At 37.2% G+C, this 19306-nt stretch overlaps 1 protein-coding gene across 3 annotated transcripts in view; it reads left to right on the top strand.

Annotated features, from left to right (window-relative positions):
• Nucleotides 1–19280, top strand: part of LOC134678568 (1-acyl-sn-glycerol-3-phosphate acyltransferase alpha-like) — a 31053-nt gene extending 11773 nt beyond the window's left edge. For 2 of the 3 annotated variants that reach the window (XM_063537190.1, XM_063537189.1), the window contains exons 2-8: nt 3379–3488; nt 10879–10967; nt 11257–11393; nt 11950–12128; nt 15505–15670; nt 16273–16459; nt 19156–19277. In XM_063537190.1, coding sequence (XP_063393260.1) covers nt 3399–3488; nt 10879–10967; nt 11257–11393; nt 11950–12128; nt 15505–15670; nt 16273–16436 — 825 coding nt within the window. In that variant the 5' untranslated portion in view covers nt 3379–3398 and the 3' untranslated portion in view covers nt 16437–16459; nt 19156–19277. Of the gene's footprint in view, nt 1–3378; nt 3489–10878; nt 10968–11256; nt 11394–11949; nt 12129–15504; nt 15671–16272; nt 16463–19155 lie in introns of all 3 variants that reach the window. The other variant, XM_063537191.1, reaches the window with a different exon arrangement.
• The last annotated feature ends 26 nt before the right edge of the window (nt 19281–19306 follow it).

The raw sequence follows: 19306 nt of genomic DNA, 5'->3' as shown, positions 1-19306 counted from the left end.
AAAAGTTTGATTTTACAACCAAGAGGTCCTGTCCTTTTACACCTGTAACTCGTCTGAAATGTGACGTAGAGAACAATCGGCATCACAGCAACGGCTTACGTGGCTTTGATGCCTTTCAATAGTATCAGTGTACTTTGCGACCACTTGAAGTACAAAGTACAAAATCCTCTGTGACCCATCCATTTGGTCCTCCAACGCGCGCGTGATCGATGCTAATATGTACCAGTAATATCTATTCTATTATAGAGTCTTTGCGGAATGAGAAGAGTCGCTTCTCTCTTTCTGCACAAACACTAGCTGCGAAATGCGATTGCCATCATCCCCATTGTAGATACACCGACATTGGGTAACTCTTGAGTGGGATGGGGTTAATCCCTTCTTTCTAAATGGGTTAAAAAGAGGATTAAATGTTATAGTTTATTTTTAAAGGCTCCGTTAATAGACGCCCTTGTTTACAAGCGTCAATGTTATTTTATTAAGTATTGTCTGATGTTTTCAGATTATTAATAATACAAGAAAACTGATATTGTGTTTTAGGAATGTATAATAGGTACCTTAAGTTTAACGTAAAACCCTCTAAATAATTCGATTTTTTTTATGACATGAATTGTTGTCATTGCTGATTATTACCTAATTTTCAAATAAATGTTGTGTCATAACAGACATGCCAATGACCTTCACCTTCATTTGCAAGGATACCCGCAAACCTACAGTAGGAATAAAGGCAGAAGCTGCATACAAATGATACAGTCATGTCCACACCACACCTGCGTAACCGATTCCTTGCACGTATATGATACGCAACAAGCTAACAAGTTGAATGTAACGTTAAATTTTGATTTATTTGCACGTAATAGGTACCTATGTAGGTGTATGTTGATAGGGGTGTTGAAACAGATCTTACTAATAATATTGATTATAAGTAGTTTTCCTGGATCTTTAGGCACTCGTATCGGTTAAATTTCCACCCCTCATTACCCCCCCCCCCCCCAAAAAAAGGATAATTCCCTAGATATATATGTAAACCAAGGTTATAAACTATAGGTACCTATGTTACATTATGTGTGCCATATTTAATCTGCAAATCCGGATAGCTGTTTTCGAAGTTCGTGTGTTTATCGTCTGAAATGTATTAAGTATATGATTATCTTATTTATCGATTTTTCGATATGTGAATTATAAGTCGGTGTGTGGTAATTTGGTATCATACTTTTTAAGATAACTACACACGAGTAACCCCTAGACATCACGTTGAACAAGTATATATAGGTAAGTAATTGGCTGTGAATACATGCATGAATTTTGAGTAGGTATAAATGTGGCGGGTGAATTAATAGTACATTATTGTCGAGGCTCGGAAGTAGCTACTTGCAGGCTGAGGATTCGTTTTAAACGGACGACCTTGGGAGTCCGTTTAATTGAATCCGAAGCCAGCAAGTAGCCTTCCAGCCGAGTCATATATAGTGCTTTTCTCAAAAATGGTGCATGAAACATAAATATCATAGAAACATTTTACAAAAGCAACGTTCTTACGTATATATTTTCACAGAGAAAAGCCCTTGCCGCCTTTTTATTTTTTTAATAAAAAAATAGAAGTGTATTTTTCTGCCGAAAATACGCCAACCTATTTGAGACAACTAAATAGTCGCGGTACTAATCATCTGTTTGGCTGTTTAATGGGCCTGTGCCTTCATTTGATATGGCCATTTGAACTTTTAAAAAGTTTGGAACTCGACAAATAATGGAATTTGTATGCAACATTGCAGTCCCAAAATCGAGACTGCAATGTTTTTAACTTTTTAATTTTTGACTGACCATAAACTCCGCGCTTCGCGACCTATTTTTTAGACGGCAAAGTCGACTTTGCCGTCCATTTTTGAGAAAAAAAAGTTTACGGTTTAAATACGTAACTAAATTAAGTAAATTCTAGGTAATATTACACGGTTATATAACATATCCTGCGGTTACTAATTGTCTGAATGTCAGAGTCCAAAGGTATTTTTTTGTTTTTATACCTAAGTTGCGCAAAGTTATGAAACAAGCTTAAAGAGATTAGCTGAGTCAGACAATCAGCAATCCTTATCATGCACATAAATAATCATCGCGAACTTTAATCCGGATTCATCGAATGATAACCATAAGAACACTAAATTAAGGACTCGTGAACTGATTGTTCGAGTAATTAGGTACTAGGTACCATAAGTACCATAGTAGGTAGTAGTAATATATCGTACCATAGGTAGGTACTCTTTTGAATAATATGTACATACCTACCTATGGTACGAACAATTTATAGAAAAAAATCAACATTGTGTAATAGTGAAGCCGAAAATAACGATTGCGATTTTACATAAGCGGCTTATTGTTTATCCAAATACATAATTAAGTTTTTGAAAAAAAAAAACATTTTTGGTACAAGCTTTTATCGCTGACTGAACTTTCCTTACGACAGACCACTAGTTAATAATCATCGAGACAATTCTAAAAACCCCTAACACAATTGCGTTGTTTCATCACAGAGTTCCTATGGCCACCTCCTGTCTCCATCATCAGATCAGCTCGATAGTACCATAATATTGCATTGTCATCCGATTTATACATGCATGCAAAATTTCAGCTCAATCGGAAACCGGGACGTGGATCAAATTTAATTTGCAAGATTTGATTACAGACCGACAGACAGACGGTCGTGAAACTAAATAAAAGCTTGTAAAAAAACATTTCGAACATCGTTAGCTCGAGATTGTACTGGCATTTAAGAAGTAGCAAATGTAAGACTTCTTAATAAATATAAATCAATATGTATTGTACACAGGCCCTATAAATACTTTACCTATTTATTATCTTGAAAATGAAGTTTTTACAATACCGGTGTCATTGAGAAATTAACTTTACAGTATATATAGTCTTATTTTCCCGCACTAGTGCGTAAAATAGCACTTTTCGTGCGATGTCAAAAGCTTAAAGGGCCACATGTACATATGGCGTTTTACAGTACTGTAAAACGTTGTACGATACACGTGCGAATAGGTACGTTCCCCTTTTCCGCACTTGTATCGTAAATAACTATTATCTAAGCTCAGGAATGCACCCTTGATATTAACGGAGTTAAAAAACACGGTGTAAAAGGAGCATTCCATGAAATTGTCTACCGTTGTCCGGTACAAACGCTAGTTTTCTGAAGATTTACCTACAGGTATAGGAGTTTCTATTTCTGTAACAATTGGTCAAAAATATGACCAGAAAAATAATTGTCGCCGGCTTTAAACGCCGAAAAAAAAGTTTTAAAATACGAAATAAAAGGCGTTTGTACGGGACAGCTCGTGGAATGCTCCAAAAATATAGTAGATTATACGGTACTGTATTGTTTTGTTTCAGAGCTACGCACCAGCGTCAAGATGTCGGCATTCAACGTCGTGCTGGGATGCGTGATGGCGCTGTTGATAATCCTGTTTACAACCAGCGCTATCGCCCGATATTATATTAAGGTACCTACTTAATGCTTAATTTAATTGCCCTGAGGGTCACTTGCAAGTGTCAAATTGTACTGGTAACCATGGTAACTCTAGGTTTAACCGAACTAAGTATAGGGACTATACCACGGAAGAAAGAATGAGCGCGCCGCGCTCTGACGGGAAACGGCATGTGCCTGGATTAGTATGAGAACCTATGTCGCCAAAACGCTGTCACAAAAATTGGCCATATTTTCTTATTTCGAAAGGAATTATGAGCCCTTGCCCATCACAGTAATTTGAACTTTACAGTCAAGAAAATTATGTCAAAATTGCACTACGATTTTTATTTTTTGTAAAAATACACAAATCATTGACAAATTGTCATTTATGCTCTATCCCTTTTACACCTGCATGGCTTTTCCAAGAGTGAATGCGATAGGATAAAATATTCGACTATGAGGTTGACACATGCGATAGGGATGTGCATGATTCGGTGTGATATCGATAAACGCTTATTAATGATCAATGTACACGTAAAATTCAGTTTTTTTAAACACATGTATTACTATATTTTCGACGATTAGGTACTTACCTACTTACTTTTTAATAAAAAAAATCTCGTATTGAAATTAATCACGCCACCCACCACGCATATAACTGTAAGCGAGTAAGTATATAATAAAAATATGGCTTTAGCACACCCCACAAGTCCCACAACAATATTGCTTTGTAATGACGCGAAATAATAACCTGCTAGCTAATTAGTGCTAACCCGTTGTGTACTTATATTTTTTTTTTTATTAAATCAAATTTTTATCCTCCCACCGCGATGCGTGTGTGCGTGCGTGAAAAATACGCGAGATGCGTATTTTTTACCTGCTATTAATATTCTCTCTAGATGCGTGCGTAAAAAATACGCCAGTAAGTGTAAGTGTAGTTAATAAGTGTTCACAATACTTATTAACTAGCACGTTATTATTTTAAGACAAAACAAAGCAATAATGTTGTGTCAAACATCAATATGAATCTCCGATATAAGCTCGTATGCAAAATTATTAAAAAACGCTAATTATAAACAATGGAAATATTAACAATATTTTTTGCACTTAGACGGTTATCAACTTATCACAATAATGCGGATAGAAATGCCGCTCTGATGTACGAGCGAGATAGCACGATGCACGTTTTTACCGGAGCATGGTGCGTACTCGCATCCAATGTGAAAAACGCTTCAAGATTTGTGCAAGCTTGTGGAGCGGGCTTTAGACTGGCCAGCAAATACCCGGCAGTAAAATTATGTGACAGCTTAAAACCTTACATCTTACCTACTCGTAATATTTAATAGAGAAAATTGACAAATATGTATGGATACTATACTATAAGAAAAACTTAAAATCAAATAATCCATTGAATAGGAATAAATAAGTAAGAACATATTTTGTACATAATATAAAATGTGCATAAGCGACGACTTTTTCGATATGATCATCCAGAGGCAAAACAAAAATAAATTATTAAGAACATGTATGAACATAAACAAACCGAACAGTGTATATTTATACGAACATCGACATCGATAACTTTTTTGATATTGTCCTCGCACTATGGGCGAATAGCGCACCCGTACATGACTTTTACGCTAAGTAGATATCAACCTTATCTCATTTACATAAATCAGATTTTTGTACTAAACAATCCAAAAATCCTTGCGGAAACCGAAAATGTAAAAAATATTGAAATATATATTACATGAAATAATACTTACCGATGATATGAAATGCCTCCATATCTAATATTTTTTGTCCGGCTAGTGTTTTTACACTCCAAAATGGAGCAGCACGGCATATTCGTAATTATTTCTAATTTTTACTGGAATCGTTTTCACATCTGACATGTCAAAAGCGCCATGCTGAACTGTCACACGACTGACAATAGTCTGTGCTGAAAGTGTATGCAGCTAACCATAATCTTGCCACACGCTATACAGGGCGTCCCACGGCTATGCCACATGGAGGGAAAGTACCCTAAATATTGTAGATGGAACATTTTACTGAAAGAAGACATTATTTTAATTTAAAAAACAATTTAAACTGCATTCATAGATTTTTAAATAATTACATGGTTGAACCGGGAATCGAACCCGCCGCACGAGAAAAAAAATCATCCTGTAGCTTTATCATACCGATCGAAAGGCTTGATCATAAGGATTATTTTTTGCTAAATAACATAGTGTCGGAAATAAAAGGAAGCCCATGAATTTTAACATTTTTAATTCAAAATTAATCAATTTAATTTATCAAATGCTCAAAATGTAGTCTCATTCTGTTGAATACAAAGCCGCACTCTTTTGATTATTTCGCTAAATTTCACATCAAATGTTAAAATTCATGGTCTTCCTTTTGTTTCTGACACTATGTTCTTTAGCAAAAAATAATCCTTATGATCAAGCCTTTCGATCGGTATGATAAAGCTACAGGATGATTTTTTTTCTCGTGCGGCGGGTTCGATTCCCGGTTCAACCATGTAATTATTTAAAAATCTATGAATGCAGTTTAAATTGTTTTTTAAATTAAAATAATGTCTTCTTTCAGTAAAATGTTCCATCTACAATATTTAGGGTACTTTCCCTCCATGTGGCATAGCCGTGGGACGCCCTGTAGACATACGTTTCACTTCTATTACTTCTTTGTTTTGTGGACTATACATATTAACACAAGGACGTTTTCGGCAAAATGTGCCAGTACCGTCAGCAAATATATCAATATCGTCGATCGGTAAGGTCAGTTAGGGTTACTTTATGGTTAGGGCAAGTGCCCCGATGGGGTAACTGCACTTCCACGACGCGACGTATTCAAGTAACGAGACCTCTACCCTTACGCCATACATCTACTGTAAAGACATTGCAATGTACAGTTGCCTTATGGGAACACAATGACCACGTGTCTCAACACATTAGGGGTCATCCATTAATTACGTCACACGAATTTCTAGGTTTTTTGACCCCTTCCCCCCCTTGTCACACTTGGTCACATTTGGCAAACCCCTCCCCCCTAGTGTGACGTCACATTTTTTCTACGAAATCGCCAAATCGAATTAAGTAAGTACCTAAGTATTATTAATATTTTATCAAAATATTTTTGACCATATAAATATTAGTAATTTTATAACCCAAAACTGCTTGGGAAAGAAAATTAAACGAATAAAAACGATTATCGATTTAAAAACTTGTTATTTAAATGCACAGCGAATAAAATAATTTAAATAAATTTTTGGTTACTGATGAAGTTAAAGTGACGTCACAAAGTTTGTGTCTCCCCCCTCCCCCATGTCACAATATGTCACATTTTCTTGACCCCCTCCCTCCCCCTAAACGTGTGATGTAATTAATGGATGACCCCTTAATATTCGTTTAAGTAGGTAAGTACCTATAATTATATTTGTGCCATTTTCAACCAAAGAGTACTTATTGTCGGTTGTTAATAAGGAGCTATTTCCATTCAGCTTCAATTTGAAATCAAACTTGTCAGCAACCGAAAATATACAGTAAGTTTTGGTTGAGAACGTCACATTTATGTACAAATACGGCTTTAAGTTGGACAGGATGTTTTATTTAGCTACAGATAAAGTGTGAAGAAACATATAGTTGAGTACTAAAAACCCGTATCTAAGGGTTGTTTCACACGTACCACAACCACACGACAACCACAACCACAACCTGTGGTCGGGCGCATATTTTGTATGTTTAATGAATAGTACAATTCACACGTAACCACTGCTTGACCGCATTTTAACGCTGCGACGTGGTGTGGTTGTGGTACAGTCAGCATCAGATATACCTGAGCGGGTAAGGTGTCCAAGAAAACATATACACTTCAATCGTCACAAAAATAAGGACATCTAAGTTGTCATTTTAGCATAGGCTTTCAGTTCGTCACATATATCTTAACTTCTGAGTTTTTCTTTAACACATACACCCTTATTTAATCACAATGACAATAACGGTTAGAAATTCAGTGGTAACTAAGCACTCAAATTCAAGCTGCTGTCATTAATACCTACACGCACTGCCAATCACGTACGTCAGCAGCCAGGGTGCCACCAGTTGCTAAGCAGTTGTTATTTCAATGGTAACTAAGCATCAATATTTTATCTGTTTAATTTTTTGTTAAATACTGTAGCAGCTACGAATTGACACCTCCTTTCTTAAAGAAGTATTTTATCGTCAAATGCCAAACTTAGACAATAAATAAGTAGGTTTTACGAGAATGATAGGTTTTTTATTTTAACTGTCATAGGCGGCCGTTCTTCCTAATCGTAGAGCATATTATATGTTAATATATATATTCATTTAGCCCGCTTATTGTACTGAAATATACTATATAGTACTAAAATACGATGCTCCGAATCGATCAAAGAACGAAGGAGAAAATAATAGAATTGAAACTTAACACGTTCTCTGTCCCAATCTGACATGTAAACCTTATGGCTTTGTAATAGAGGCTAGCCGTTAAAACCATCACTGCCATGCATATACACCTACGTAATATGCTAACTGTTGACCATAGGAATGACGAATTTTGTTTTTACAACTTAGCAGAGAGGATAGAGTATACGGAGTTATATACAGTATGTATCAGAACGAAAGGCCAAGAAAGAGACCCATTAATGTTTAGGTCATACCTTGGAGGATATAACCAACGGAGACGCCATGTCTAAAATTGTCGGTACAAAATAGTCTGCCGTTTTTTGCGGGGGAGGGGCACATCAAATGTATAGGTACGTCATGTCAGATAAACGTCAGTCCATACATATAGTTGACATGAGGTTGACCATTGGCCGCCTATTTTCGACAGAGGGGAACGCCTGTTAATGGCGGCTCCATTGTTAATTACTCCGAGGGTCATACTGAGCAACTTTTACTATGGGACCAACCCCGAAACCCCGGAAATAAATTACTCTCCCATAGAAAATTTCAACATCAGACCAGCAAAATGTATGAAACTTCCAAGTATTTTTCCGCGTTTTCGGGGTTGGTCCCATAGTAAAAGTTGTTCAGTATGACCTAAACATTAATGGGTCTCTTTCTTGGCCTTTCGTTCAAACTAACGTTCGTACTAACAATAAGTTCAATGATATACAGTATGTATCAACATACTGTATATCTTTGAACTTATTGTTCAAAGATACTGAACTAACAATAAGTTCAATGATATACAGTATGTATCAACATACTGTATATCTTTGAACTTATTGTTAGTATAACCAGTCTAACCTAGCAGTAAACATCAAATGGCATTCCGCACAGGAGTAATCTAAGGAACGCTTCCTGGGGGTCAAACCTACAACGTCCTGTTAGAAAGTCGTACATACTCTACATGTGACATATCTTCAAAAAACATATAAACTTATGCGAAATTAATATAAAACTACTAATTAATAATAAAAATGAAACCCAAAAAAAAAGCTGTAATCTCTAGGTGCGTCCGACTGAGATTTGAACCCGCTGTCTCTGCTTTGAAAAGCAAACGCCTTAGTCACAAGGCCACAACGTGCCTTGACAATTGGCTCTAAAAAAGATCATCCGGAAGAAGACGTAACTCATGGCTCCAAAATCTCCGAACATGGTTCAAGCAGAGCACACGCTCATTATTCCGCGCAGCTGTGTCTAAAGTTCGTATAGCCCTCATGATAGCCGACCTCCGGTAGGAGATGGCACTGGAAGAAGAAGAAGATGTGTCACTCATTCGTTTTGATGATTCTATTCAATAAAATAAATAGTTTTCAGTAAGCTGACTGACAGGCCTCTGTCAATGGTTGAAGGGCAAAACGTGAGATAGATGTATGTGATGACAAGACTGTACTGCTTTCGATGATTGTCAAAACGCTTTACCTGAAATTAGCATAGCTATTATTCATTCAATATACGACCATACATGTATGCTTTAAACGTCTATTTTTCCATATTGTTCAGATATATTTGACACGTTGACCGCTTAGATACCAATGGTTTTTTGACAGCTAAGGTATCAATGATTTGTTGTAAGTGTAGAAATTAATGAATAGCGACTGTTAAGATATTTGTGACATGTTGAGCGCTCACAAGTAAATGCTACCATGACAGTCAACAACTTTTTGACAGTTTAAACGTTTACCTCTCTTTGAGCACCTGGAGTGTATAGCGACTTCTGCTGCTGACTGTACGTGTGAAACAACCCTAAATGTATGTGTTTAGCTGGCTCATGGCTGGTACACACGCGTTAATTTGCGAAGTGTTTTGCTTCCTGCAGGCGTGTCCGGCGCTTGCTTCATGTTTGCTCTACGCTTAGCATGATTCATTTTAATCATTTCATCATTAGGGATCGGTTTGGAGCCTTCCGGAACATAATGATGAATTCTCATAATGTTGAATTCTCAATATGATAAAAAGTAAATCATGAATTCTCAAAATGTTCGATTCTCAACATGTTGAATCTCAAAATGGTGAAAATTATGTTCCGGAAGGGTTTCGAGGTATTTATTTCTTGTAATTTAATAACTGAATAATTGGTAGAGCCGGCAGAGGGTAGTACAAAATACTTATCTATGTACAAATAATTAGCGTTTCGCGTATAATGTATTACTTAGTTAAAATAAAACCAGTTGAAATAAAAATTACAAAAGCAAGTGACCGAAAATATCTTGACAATAATTTATTCCGTATTTGCATTTTTTTGGCACTATGACCTTGACTGTAGGTAACAGTTTTTTTTTCCATGGAAAGACGCACTCGTATAAATTTATACGTTATGGCCCCATAGTAATATTTGAGTGTGACCATAAAAAGACGAAAAAAGGAATGCTGCCGAGGCATATTTGCTTTAAGTAAAATATTATCTTACTAGGTGTTTAAAAATTTCTAAAGGAAATATTTACTTAAACTTATGTATGTAACAAATATAGACATTGAAGTATTCGAGAATCTCCGCCGGTTGTTCCCACCCCTTACAGAGTTCTGAGGGCTTACCGCGAACCACGTTCGACTTGTTGCCTCTCTATCGCACTTGTAAATTTGTCCGTAAGGTTGACAGGGAGGCAACACTTCGAACGTGGTTCGCGGTAGGCCCTCAGGCAGGCGTTCCCTTTTCTTAAATGTGATCTCTAATTACGCATACCTAGATTACCTAGGCACCTATTGAATATGTATCTCAAGTGCTTTGTTCATACTTTCGCAATAGAAATCCAAAGTTTATGAAACCGCAAAGAGCCTCAAATATTTTGATTTTAATGGTTTAAGAACTGTAAGTGTTAATTTTTTGGGTGACAGTAGCCGTAATTGTATATCTCAAGAGTTGGCTATACTACTCGTGAGCGGTGGTTTACCGAGTTAGCTTAGATAGGTACCTAATAAACTTTAATTTAAAAATTTGAAACTTTTTATTTGCAGTTTGTACTATTTGTGGTCGCCGCGGTTATTTTTTCGACAGCTCCACTACCTCTGATGTTGTTTAGACCGTTCAACCCGAAGAATGCTTTGTAAGTAACAAGCAACAGTACATAAAACACACACAATCATTGCGAACATGGTAGTTGTATTAGATAGTTGCGTTACTACAAGTATTATCAATTAATCAGTTGTAATTTAAGACAGTATTTATTATATATAAAAAAAAACATTCACTTATAATCTGATTTCTTCCTTCTATTTGTTTTTGTATTTTAGTACCCACCTATAAAAATAATTACAGGTTGTAATTACACTAAAAGAGCTGCTTTTTATGAACCCTCTGAGCTTGTTTCTAGATCCCTAACTTTTGTTTGCCAGAATTCCAGCAGCTCTTCTAAGATGGACTGCAAGGCTACTTCTTGGCATCAGATTCGAAGTGCGAGGTCTAGAGAACATTGACAACTCGAGGGGCACGGTGGTCCTCCTAAATCACCAGAGCTGCCTCGACCTATACGGTAAGCACAATTTTCTGAGAACAGATATCACTAATTAAAAACTTTGGATGGTTCTCGTCGGCAGGCGGCGATGTTTTCGCACAAAATCAGACGCAACGTTTATGAATGCACGTTATAGCGTTATGCTAGTCTGAGAATTAACCATTTTTTAGGGTTCCGTACCCAAAGGGTAAAACGGGACCCTATTATTACTAAGACTTCGCTGTCCGTCCGTCCGTCCGTCCGTCCGTCCGTCTGTCTGTCTGTCACCAGGCTGTATCTCACGGACCGTGATAGCTAGACAGTTGAAATTTTCACAGATGATGTATTTCTGTTGCCGCTATAACAACAAATACTAAAAACAGAATAAAATAAAGATTTAAATGGGGCTCCCATACAACAAACGTGATTTTTGACCAAAGTTAAGCAACGTCGGGAGTGGTCAGTACTTGGATGGGTGACCAATTCTTTTTGCTCTTTTTGTTTTTTTTTTTGCATTATGGTACGGAACCCTTCGTGCGCGAGTCCGACTCGCACTTGCCCGGTTTTTTTAACTTAAGTTTTCTGTTTTTTAAAGTCCTGGCGGTCCTGTGGCCGCTGATGGCACGCTGCACGGTCATCTCCAAGCGCACCATGCAGTACTTGGTGCCGTTTGGAACCGCTGCTTGGATGTGGGGCACGGTGTTCATCGATCGGGGCTCTCGCTCGGCCCACGACGCCCTTAATGTGCAAGCGACGGCTGTCAAGGAACAGAAAGTAAAGCTATACATATTATAACATTTATAATACAACAAACTTCATACAGAAATTAACTCAAGGCATGTTTGAATATTCAAACATGCCTTGAGTTGATTTAAAAGCCAATTCAAAAAATAATATGAAAGAAAGAGTAAGTATCTAAAGTAATTAAATATTATTTATTGTTCTGGTGGCCTCAAAATACTGATTTATAGTGTGTGACATTTTTTATAAGAAAATGTGTTAATAGTATACCTATGTTACTATTATCGCGCGGCCGGCCGCGATTCAATGCCTTTGTTATCTTGCACCGTCCATAAGCGAGCGAGGTGTAAACATAATGTAAAGCGCTGAAAATGATTTCGGCTCCCCACAACACTGTATAAGCATAATTACTGGCGGCCTTGGTCACTTTTTCTTAGTAGGTATATGACATTTATTTCAGTTTATTTTAAGCATAATTAGTTCAGATTTTATTTAAAAATATTATGTGGTACAGTGTTGTAATCGCTTTACGTTTTTGTATTGAGACTGTTATCTATACGGGTACATATGTAAATGCTATAGATTGTTCTAAGACAGGACTTTGAACTCAAGTGTTTATACGTGGCTTTCCAGGATTTCTATTAGAGAAGGTCCTTATGCTTCAAGTGCAATAAGGTCCTTTCCATTTGAAATTCTAACAGTAATTCAGATAAAAAGGTCCTTATTGCACATGGAGCATAAGGGACCCTTCTCGAATAAAAAGCCTAAAATATAAGTACAAAATTAGGTACGAATTCTAGAGGGAAATGAGTCGAGTAGATAGCTATATATTTGGCTTTTGAACTCTGATATCTGATCTGCTTTGCATAAACAATGAAAATAATTATCTTACTGACACAGTGAGTTTGCGCTTCTACATAGATAGAGATAGATATAGATCCTTCCGGCCGATTTCGACCATGGCGACCACTTCGACTCCTAGTTCGCTCGGCGCTCGTGCGCCCGAATATGGCTGACATAGCCGATCTTGGAGGTGAACCTCCGCGCACATTGAGGGCACGTGAGAACACCAGCCACATAGTGGTAGTGAATGGAAGCAGGCTGGCGCGCTTTCAGGTCATCGCGTTTAGCGTCGAGGTCAACTTTACGTTGCTCCTCGAAACCATGCACTTTGTCATGGACCAGCCTGCGCCACTCAGGACGTTGTGCTGCACTGCTTTTTTACGCCAGCAACAGACAGTTAAATTACTCCACGGACTCCTCGCTAGGAGCCGGGTTCGAACTTCGAACTCCTGAGAGTCCTGGCCGCGTAGCCAAGACGCCAATTTTATTCTCCATACCACAGTTATTTTAATTATTGGCAGTTACTCGCATAGTTAGTTATTCGTATTATTTAGGTACATACGAGTATTTAATTAAATACAAAATATTTTTGGTGAATAATGGATGAGGTTTTTTTTTCTTTTCATTATAATAAATTAATCGTTGCAGATGCAAGTATTAAACGATTAGATTATTACCTACAGTACTTTAATATAATTATACCTACCTAACATTTACGTTCAATTATTTACCTACTTGATCTTCTGTGGCAGTTAAAGATTCTTCCAGCGTTGGTAAGTTGATAAGAAAATAGTTTATTTTCTTATAATCACTGCCCTGTAAATTTTTTATCTAGATGTGACTATTGTGTGCTTTTACTGGCAATGCTCTATCAAATTGTTTTATTAGCTGCAAGCGAAATCCTTTGTTTTTATTTATTTTTTATTGAAATGCGAAAAAAGCGGCGGTGCCCGAGTGGATATGATACAATTCGAAAGTACAACCTGACTTACAATTCGAAAGTAATGATGAATTTTTCGGAACTTATGTACGAAATATCATTTGATATTCACCACTAGCTTTTTGGTGAAGGAAAACATCGTGAGGAAACCTGCATACATCTGCGAAGAAATTCAAAAGGTGTATGTGAAGTCCCCAATCCGCCTCGCCTTGGGCTAGCATGGAGACTATAGCTCAAGCCCTCTCGCGCCTGTGCCCAGCAGTGGGACATACTTATATATGTAGGCTAAATTATTTATTTATATATTATTTTAATTGAAATAATATTTTAGCTGAGATATTTCTGTGCAATACCTATGTTATTCTTGTCAATAGTGAAACATTTTTTACAGTAGCTGCTACGTAATTTTTATGTATACTAGGGTTGCCATATGTAAAAATGAATTACCCCCACAAAAGTCTATCACCCTAAAATCCTGACATTTCCTGGACGGTTCTTTCTCCGAAAATTACAACATGATCACCTGAAGTTAGGAGATTGTATGCAGTAGCCTTTGTACTATAGTGGAATATATTCACCACTATTTATTTACCGTTAGCATAAACCCCGATAAAGTATAAAATAAAAGCGCCCATTACACCCCTTATTCCCTTAGCTCGTCACCATATTCTGAAGGTACAGAAGAACTCAAAACTTTTAGCTAGCTCCTGTCAAGGTTTCTAAAAAAATCCCTGACCCACGACAATTCTGCCTGCAATCCTAACAAACGACCAAAAATCCTACCACCTCCAGCGACTCGGTTTCTGTATGTAGGCGTTTTTCGTTAGGTACTCAGCGAATCAACAGTTATCACTATTTAAGTTATTGTGCACTACCTATGTATGTATGTATTAGTATATTACGATATAAGTGCGAAAAGTAGGAAATTCGCAACTAGTGGCGATAAATTGAAACACGACCGAAGGGAGCGTTTTAAATAGACACGAGTTGTTAAATTACCTTTTCGCACGAGTATTGTACTTACAAATGTATTACTTACAGTAAATATGGCCTGTGGTGGTGACCTCTGTTTACGTAGGTATTTGTTACGAATCTCGGGGTCAAGTCGAGAAACTTATGTTTTGTGAATAGGTATATGCGGTTTGTTATCCTTGACTCATGACGCACCGGCCGCGTCAGTAGTACTTAAATCAATAATATATCTAGACTGCATTAAAGATGAACCTAAACTCAAGTGATGATGCTTACATCGGGCCGGTATGTACCTAAGTATGTAACCAGTGCGACCTATAGGTACTTTTGTAACACAGCAAAAGTCTGGTGGTTTTGAACAATAGCAGAAGAAAGTTATTTTCTTAAACATAAAAGCGGTGTCAGAGGTGAAAATAATTAGTTATTAAGTATGTGACGTTTAGGCGTCGCATGTTTATACTAATTCGACAGTGTTTGTAAAAAAATAAATGGTATTTGTAGCGAAATACGCTGACATTCGATTGTAATTTTCTAACTGCCAGTCCGTATAAGGGTTAAAGTGTCGTGCTTTACTCCGTGTTTACTCCTTACGCTTCATGACACCATATTTTGAAAACAAAGTAACGAATAACTATTTAACCTATAAATTCGCAGCGTAAACTGCTCCTGTTCCCCGAGGGCACGCGGCACAGCGGTGATAAGCTGCTGCCCTTCCGCAAGGGTGCCTTCCACGTAGCCATGGACGCCGGAGCTCCCATACAGCCTGTGGTCGCCTCCAAGTACCACTTCCTGGACGACAAGCGACACAAGTTTGGTTCAGGTACGTCTATTACATTACTCGCATCTCGAAGGGGTGGTCTAACGACTCGCATAAACTAAAACTATTTGCTCCTGATGATGAGCTAGTAAGAACGACTCCACGGACCGCGCCACTTTGCCAGGCATCACGGCGTACTAACTAGTTACCAGCGTATCAATTTTTAAGAAATTTGCATAAGGTAAACACTAAACAATCTTGATATATCTTTTAATCGAAAAACACATTTTAAAAATAAGTTACGGTAAATATGTAACAATTATGAATCTAATACGATCATTTATATTCTTCTACTTTCATAAGTAATAGTTACTGATTTTTAATAAGCGTTTTTCAATTAAAAAACATGTCAAGATAGCTTCATACCTTCTTTTAAGTTCTTCCTAAAGGGGCCCACTGATTAACAGTCCGCCGGACGGTTTCGGCCTGTAAGTAGTTCGGAACTGTCAAAATTTTGTTCTAACTGACAGGTCGTCCGGCGGACTGTTAATCAGTGGGCCCCTTAATGCTAAAAAAAACGAACTATAATGGCGCGCGATAGATCTCGTTTTCTTTCGTCGACCAGTGCCAATAAATAAATATATAAATCATTTAATTTGTTACAGGAGACGTTATCGTCACAATATTGCCGATGGTTGAAACGAGCGGCATGACCAAAGATGACCTCTCTTTGTTAATAGAAAAGACGCAAGTTGAAATGCAGGATACCTTTACGCGGACGTCGGCAGAGACGCTAGCTCGGCACGCGTCAAAGCAACACGCTGATTAAAACATGGGGATTTTCTTATTTAGGTACTTATTATTAAGGTTTTTAATACGTAGTGTTTTATATCTAACCGATTCTAAAATGTTTTATAGGTATTTTATAAGGTACAACCTCGTAAGACCCCACCATGCAAAGTAACCAATTTTTACTTTGAACTTTGTTCTAGGTATAAGTCTTAGTACGTGGGCCATACTGAAAGTTTCTGGATTCTGAATTTGGTCCAGGAATTTTCAGTATGCCCTAAGTACCTAACTAAATTGGAACGAATTTCGTTTGTTTTAAAAAGCTATGAAACAAAAGAAATGCTAATTTAATTGGTTTAGGAAAGGTTCTAATTTATTTGAAACGGAGGAGTGTACATTGTAATGCACACTGATAAGGGGTCATCCATTAATTACGTCACACGAATTTCTAGGTTTTTTGACCCCTCCTTGGAGGGGTCCTTGTCACACTTGGTCACATTTGGCAAACCCCTCCCCCCTAGTGTGACGTCACATTTTTTTCTACGAAATCGCCAAATCGAATTAAGTAAGTACCTAAGTATTATAAATATTTTATCAAAATATTTTTGACGATATAAATATTAGTAATTTTATAACCCAAAACTGCTTAGGAAAGAAAATTAAACGAATAAAAACGATAATCGTTTTAAAAACATGTTATTTAAATGTACAGCGAATAAAATAATTTAAATACATTTTCGGTTACTGATGAAGTTAAAGTGACGTCACAAAGTTTGTGTCTCCCCCCTCCCCATGTCACAATATGTCACATTTTCTTGACCCCCTCCCTCCCCCTAAACGTGTGATGTAATTAATGGATGACCCCTAAATAACTACACGGAATTTTTAAATACTTAAATATATTTTTCATCACACTTGCTCGGAAAAGATGTATTTACACGTAGGGCTTGCGGGCGGGAAATTGAAATTTTCGCCCTAGGGCGGAAAAAATCTTTTCCGAGCAAGTGTGATGAAAAACACTTATTTACACGTAGGGCTTGCGGGCGGGAAATTGAAATTTTCGCCCTAGGGCGGAAAAGTGTTTTATACAGAAGTTTGTTTTTATTAATTCTCCTTTTTTTCCTTACAAGTGTGATGAAAAACATTGTGTGTGCCACGGGCGGTAAAGAAATTCCGAACTCGTGAACATTTTAAGCCCTCGCTTCGCGTCGGGCTTAAAATTGACACTCGTTCGTAATTTCTTATTTCCCGCCCTTAATACACAATGTATTATTTCATCACACTTGCTCGGAAAAGATGTATTTACACGTAGGGCTTGCGGGCGGGAAATTGAAATTTTCGCCCTAGGGCGGAAAAAATCTTTTCCGAGCAAGTGTGATGAAAAACACTTATTTACACGTAGGGCTTGCGGGCGGGAAATTGAAATTTTCGCCCTAGGGCGGAAAAGTGTTTTATACAGAAGTTTGTTTTTATTAATTCTCCTTTTTTTCCTTACAAGTGTGATGAAAAACATTGTGTGTGCCACGGGCGGTAAAGAAATTCCGAACTCGTGAACATTTTAAGCCCTCGCTTCGCGTCGGGCTTAAAATTGACACTCGTTCGTAATTTCTTATTTCCCGCCCTTAATACACAATGTACTATTACAGTACATATGGTCCTATTTTCCCGCACTAGTGCGTGAAATTGCACTTTTCGTGCGTATGTCAAAAGTGTAAAAGGCCATATGTACTGTAAAACGTTGTACGATACACGTTCGAATTTCCTCTTTGCTGCACTTGTATCCTAAATATAAATAACTATTTCAATGGCAAGTCATTTGCGTTTGGTGATTAATTTGCTGATAAAATTGCAAATGCCAAGCTCATAAAACTGCTTGAGATTAAGATAACAGATTATGAAAACTACAAAATGATTAACAAACGAAAACTCCGTGATGCAACAATATTTCAGACATCTTTGGGTTAATACTCGTAGTAGGGTGTTTGTATGACAAGCCAAATGGGGCCGAAATTAAATGATGTGTAGTGTTAATAGTATATTGAATTGAGAGGTATAGCCTCCTACTTACTCCCATAGTATAATTTGAGAGGTCATTTGCTATCTAAGTCCTCCAAAAAAATTCGTGCGCACACATCAATCAGGATATCACTTTTTGAAAAGTCTTTCGCTTGCTTAAGTATCAATTTTAACACGAGGGGCTCGGGTAGACTGAGGCAAATCGGAACAAGATACAAAATTCGTTACTGTTACAATATTCCATTGATATGAGCGCACTGAAATTGTACCTTTCGTCTCTTCTCTTAGTCATAAGCCATAGGTATTTTAAATATACAGGGTGTTTGGTACATCGTTTGCCAAATTAAAACGGCAGATAGGTTGAGTCATTTGCTATCTTCTCAGGCCTAGAAATATTTAATTTGGTGCACAATTTTTTTTTCACTTCTATGACAGTTTTCGTAAATTTAAAATTTTTACTTGCGTAGTAGTAAAAAAAACCATGGCTAATTTTGTTTTTCTAGGCATGAGAAGATAGCAAATGACTCAAGCTATCTGCCGTTTTAATTTGGCAAACAATATACCAAACATCCTGTATAGCAACCAATTTTTTGTGTGATCCGATTGGCCTCGGTCGACCGTAAACAACAACTATGCTCCCTTGTATACCTACTTATTGCAAGGCAGCAGTAGTTGCAAAGATGTAGGCTTCTTGGCGACCAAAGCGTAAATATGATTTTAATATGTATACGTTTTTTTTTCAGGTACCTAAGACTTGTACAAGAACACCAAAGCTGTGATAGCATGAACATTTTATCTTCAGGTCATGATAGGGTTATACAATAGGGTAAATTTAAGTATTGTGATAACTAAACTTATTAAATTATTTGAAAAAAATTGAGTTTTCAATTAGAA

The sequence above is a fragment of the Cydia fagiglandana genome, chromosome Z, assembly GCF_963556715.1.
Source record: "Cydia fagiglandana chromosome Z, ilCydFagi1.1, whole genome shotgun sequence".
NCBI classification, from domain to species: domain Eukaryota; kingdom Metazoa; phylum Arthropoda; class Insecta; order Lepidoptera; family Tortricidae; genus Cydia; species Cydia fagiglandana.
The sequence above is the reverse complement of the archived record's forward strand: the minus strand, read 5'-3'. Positions and strand labels throughout refer to the sequence as shown.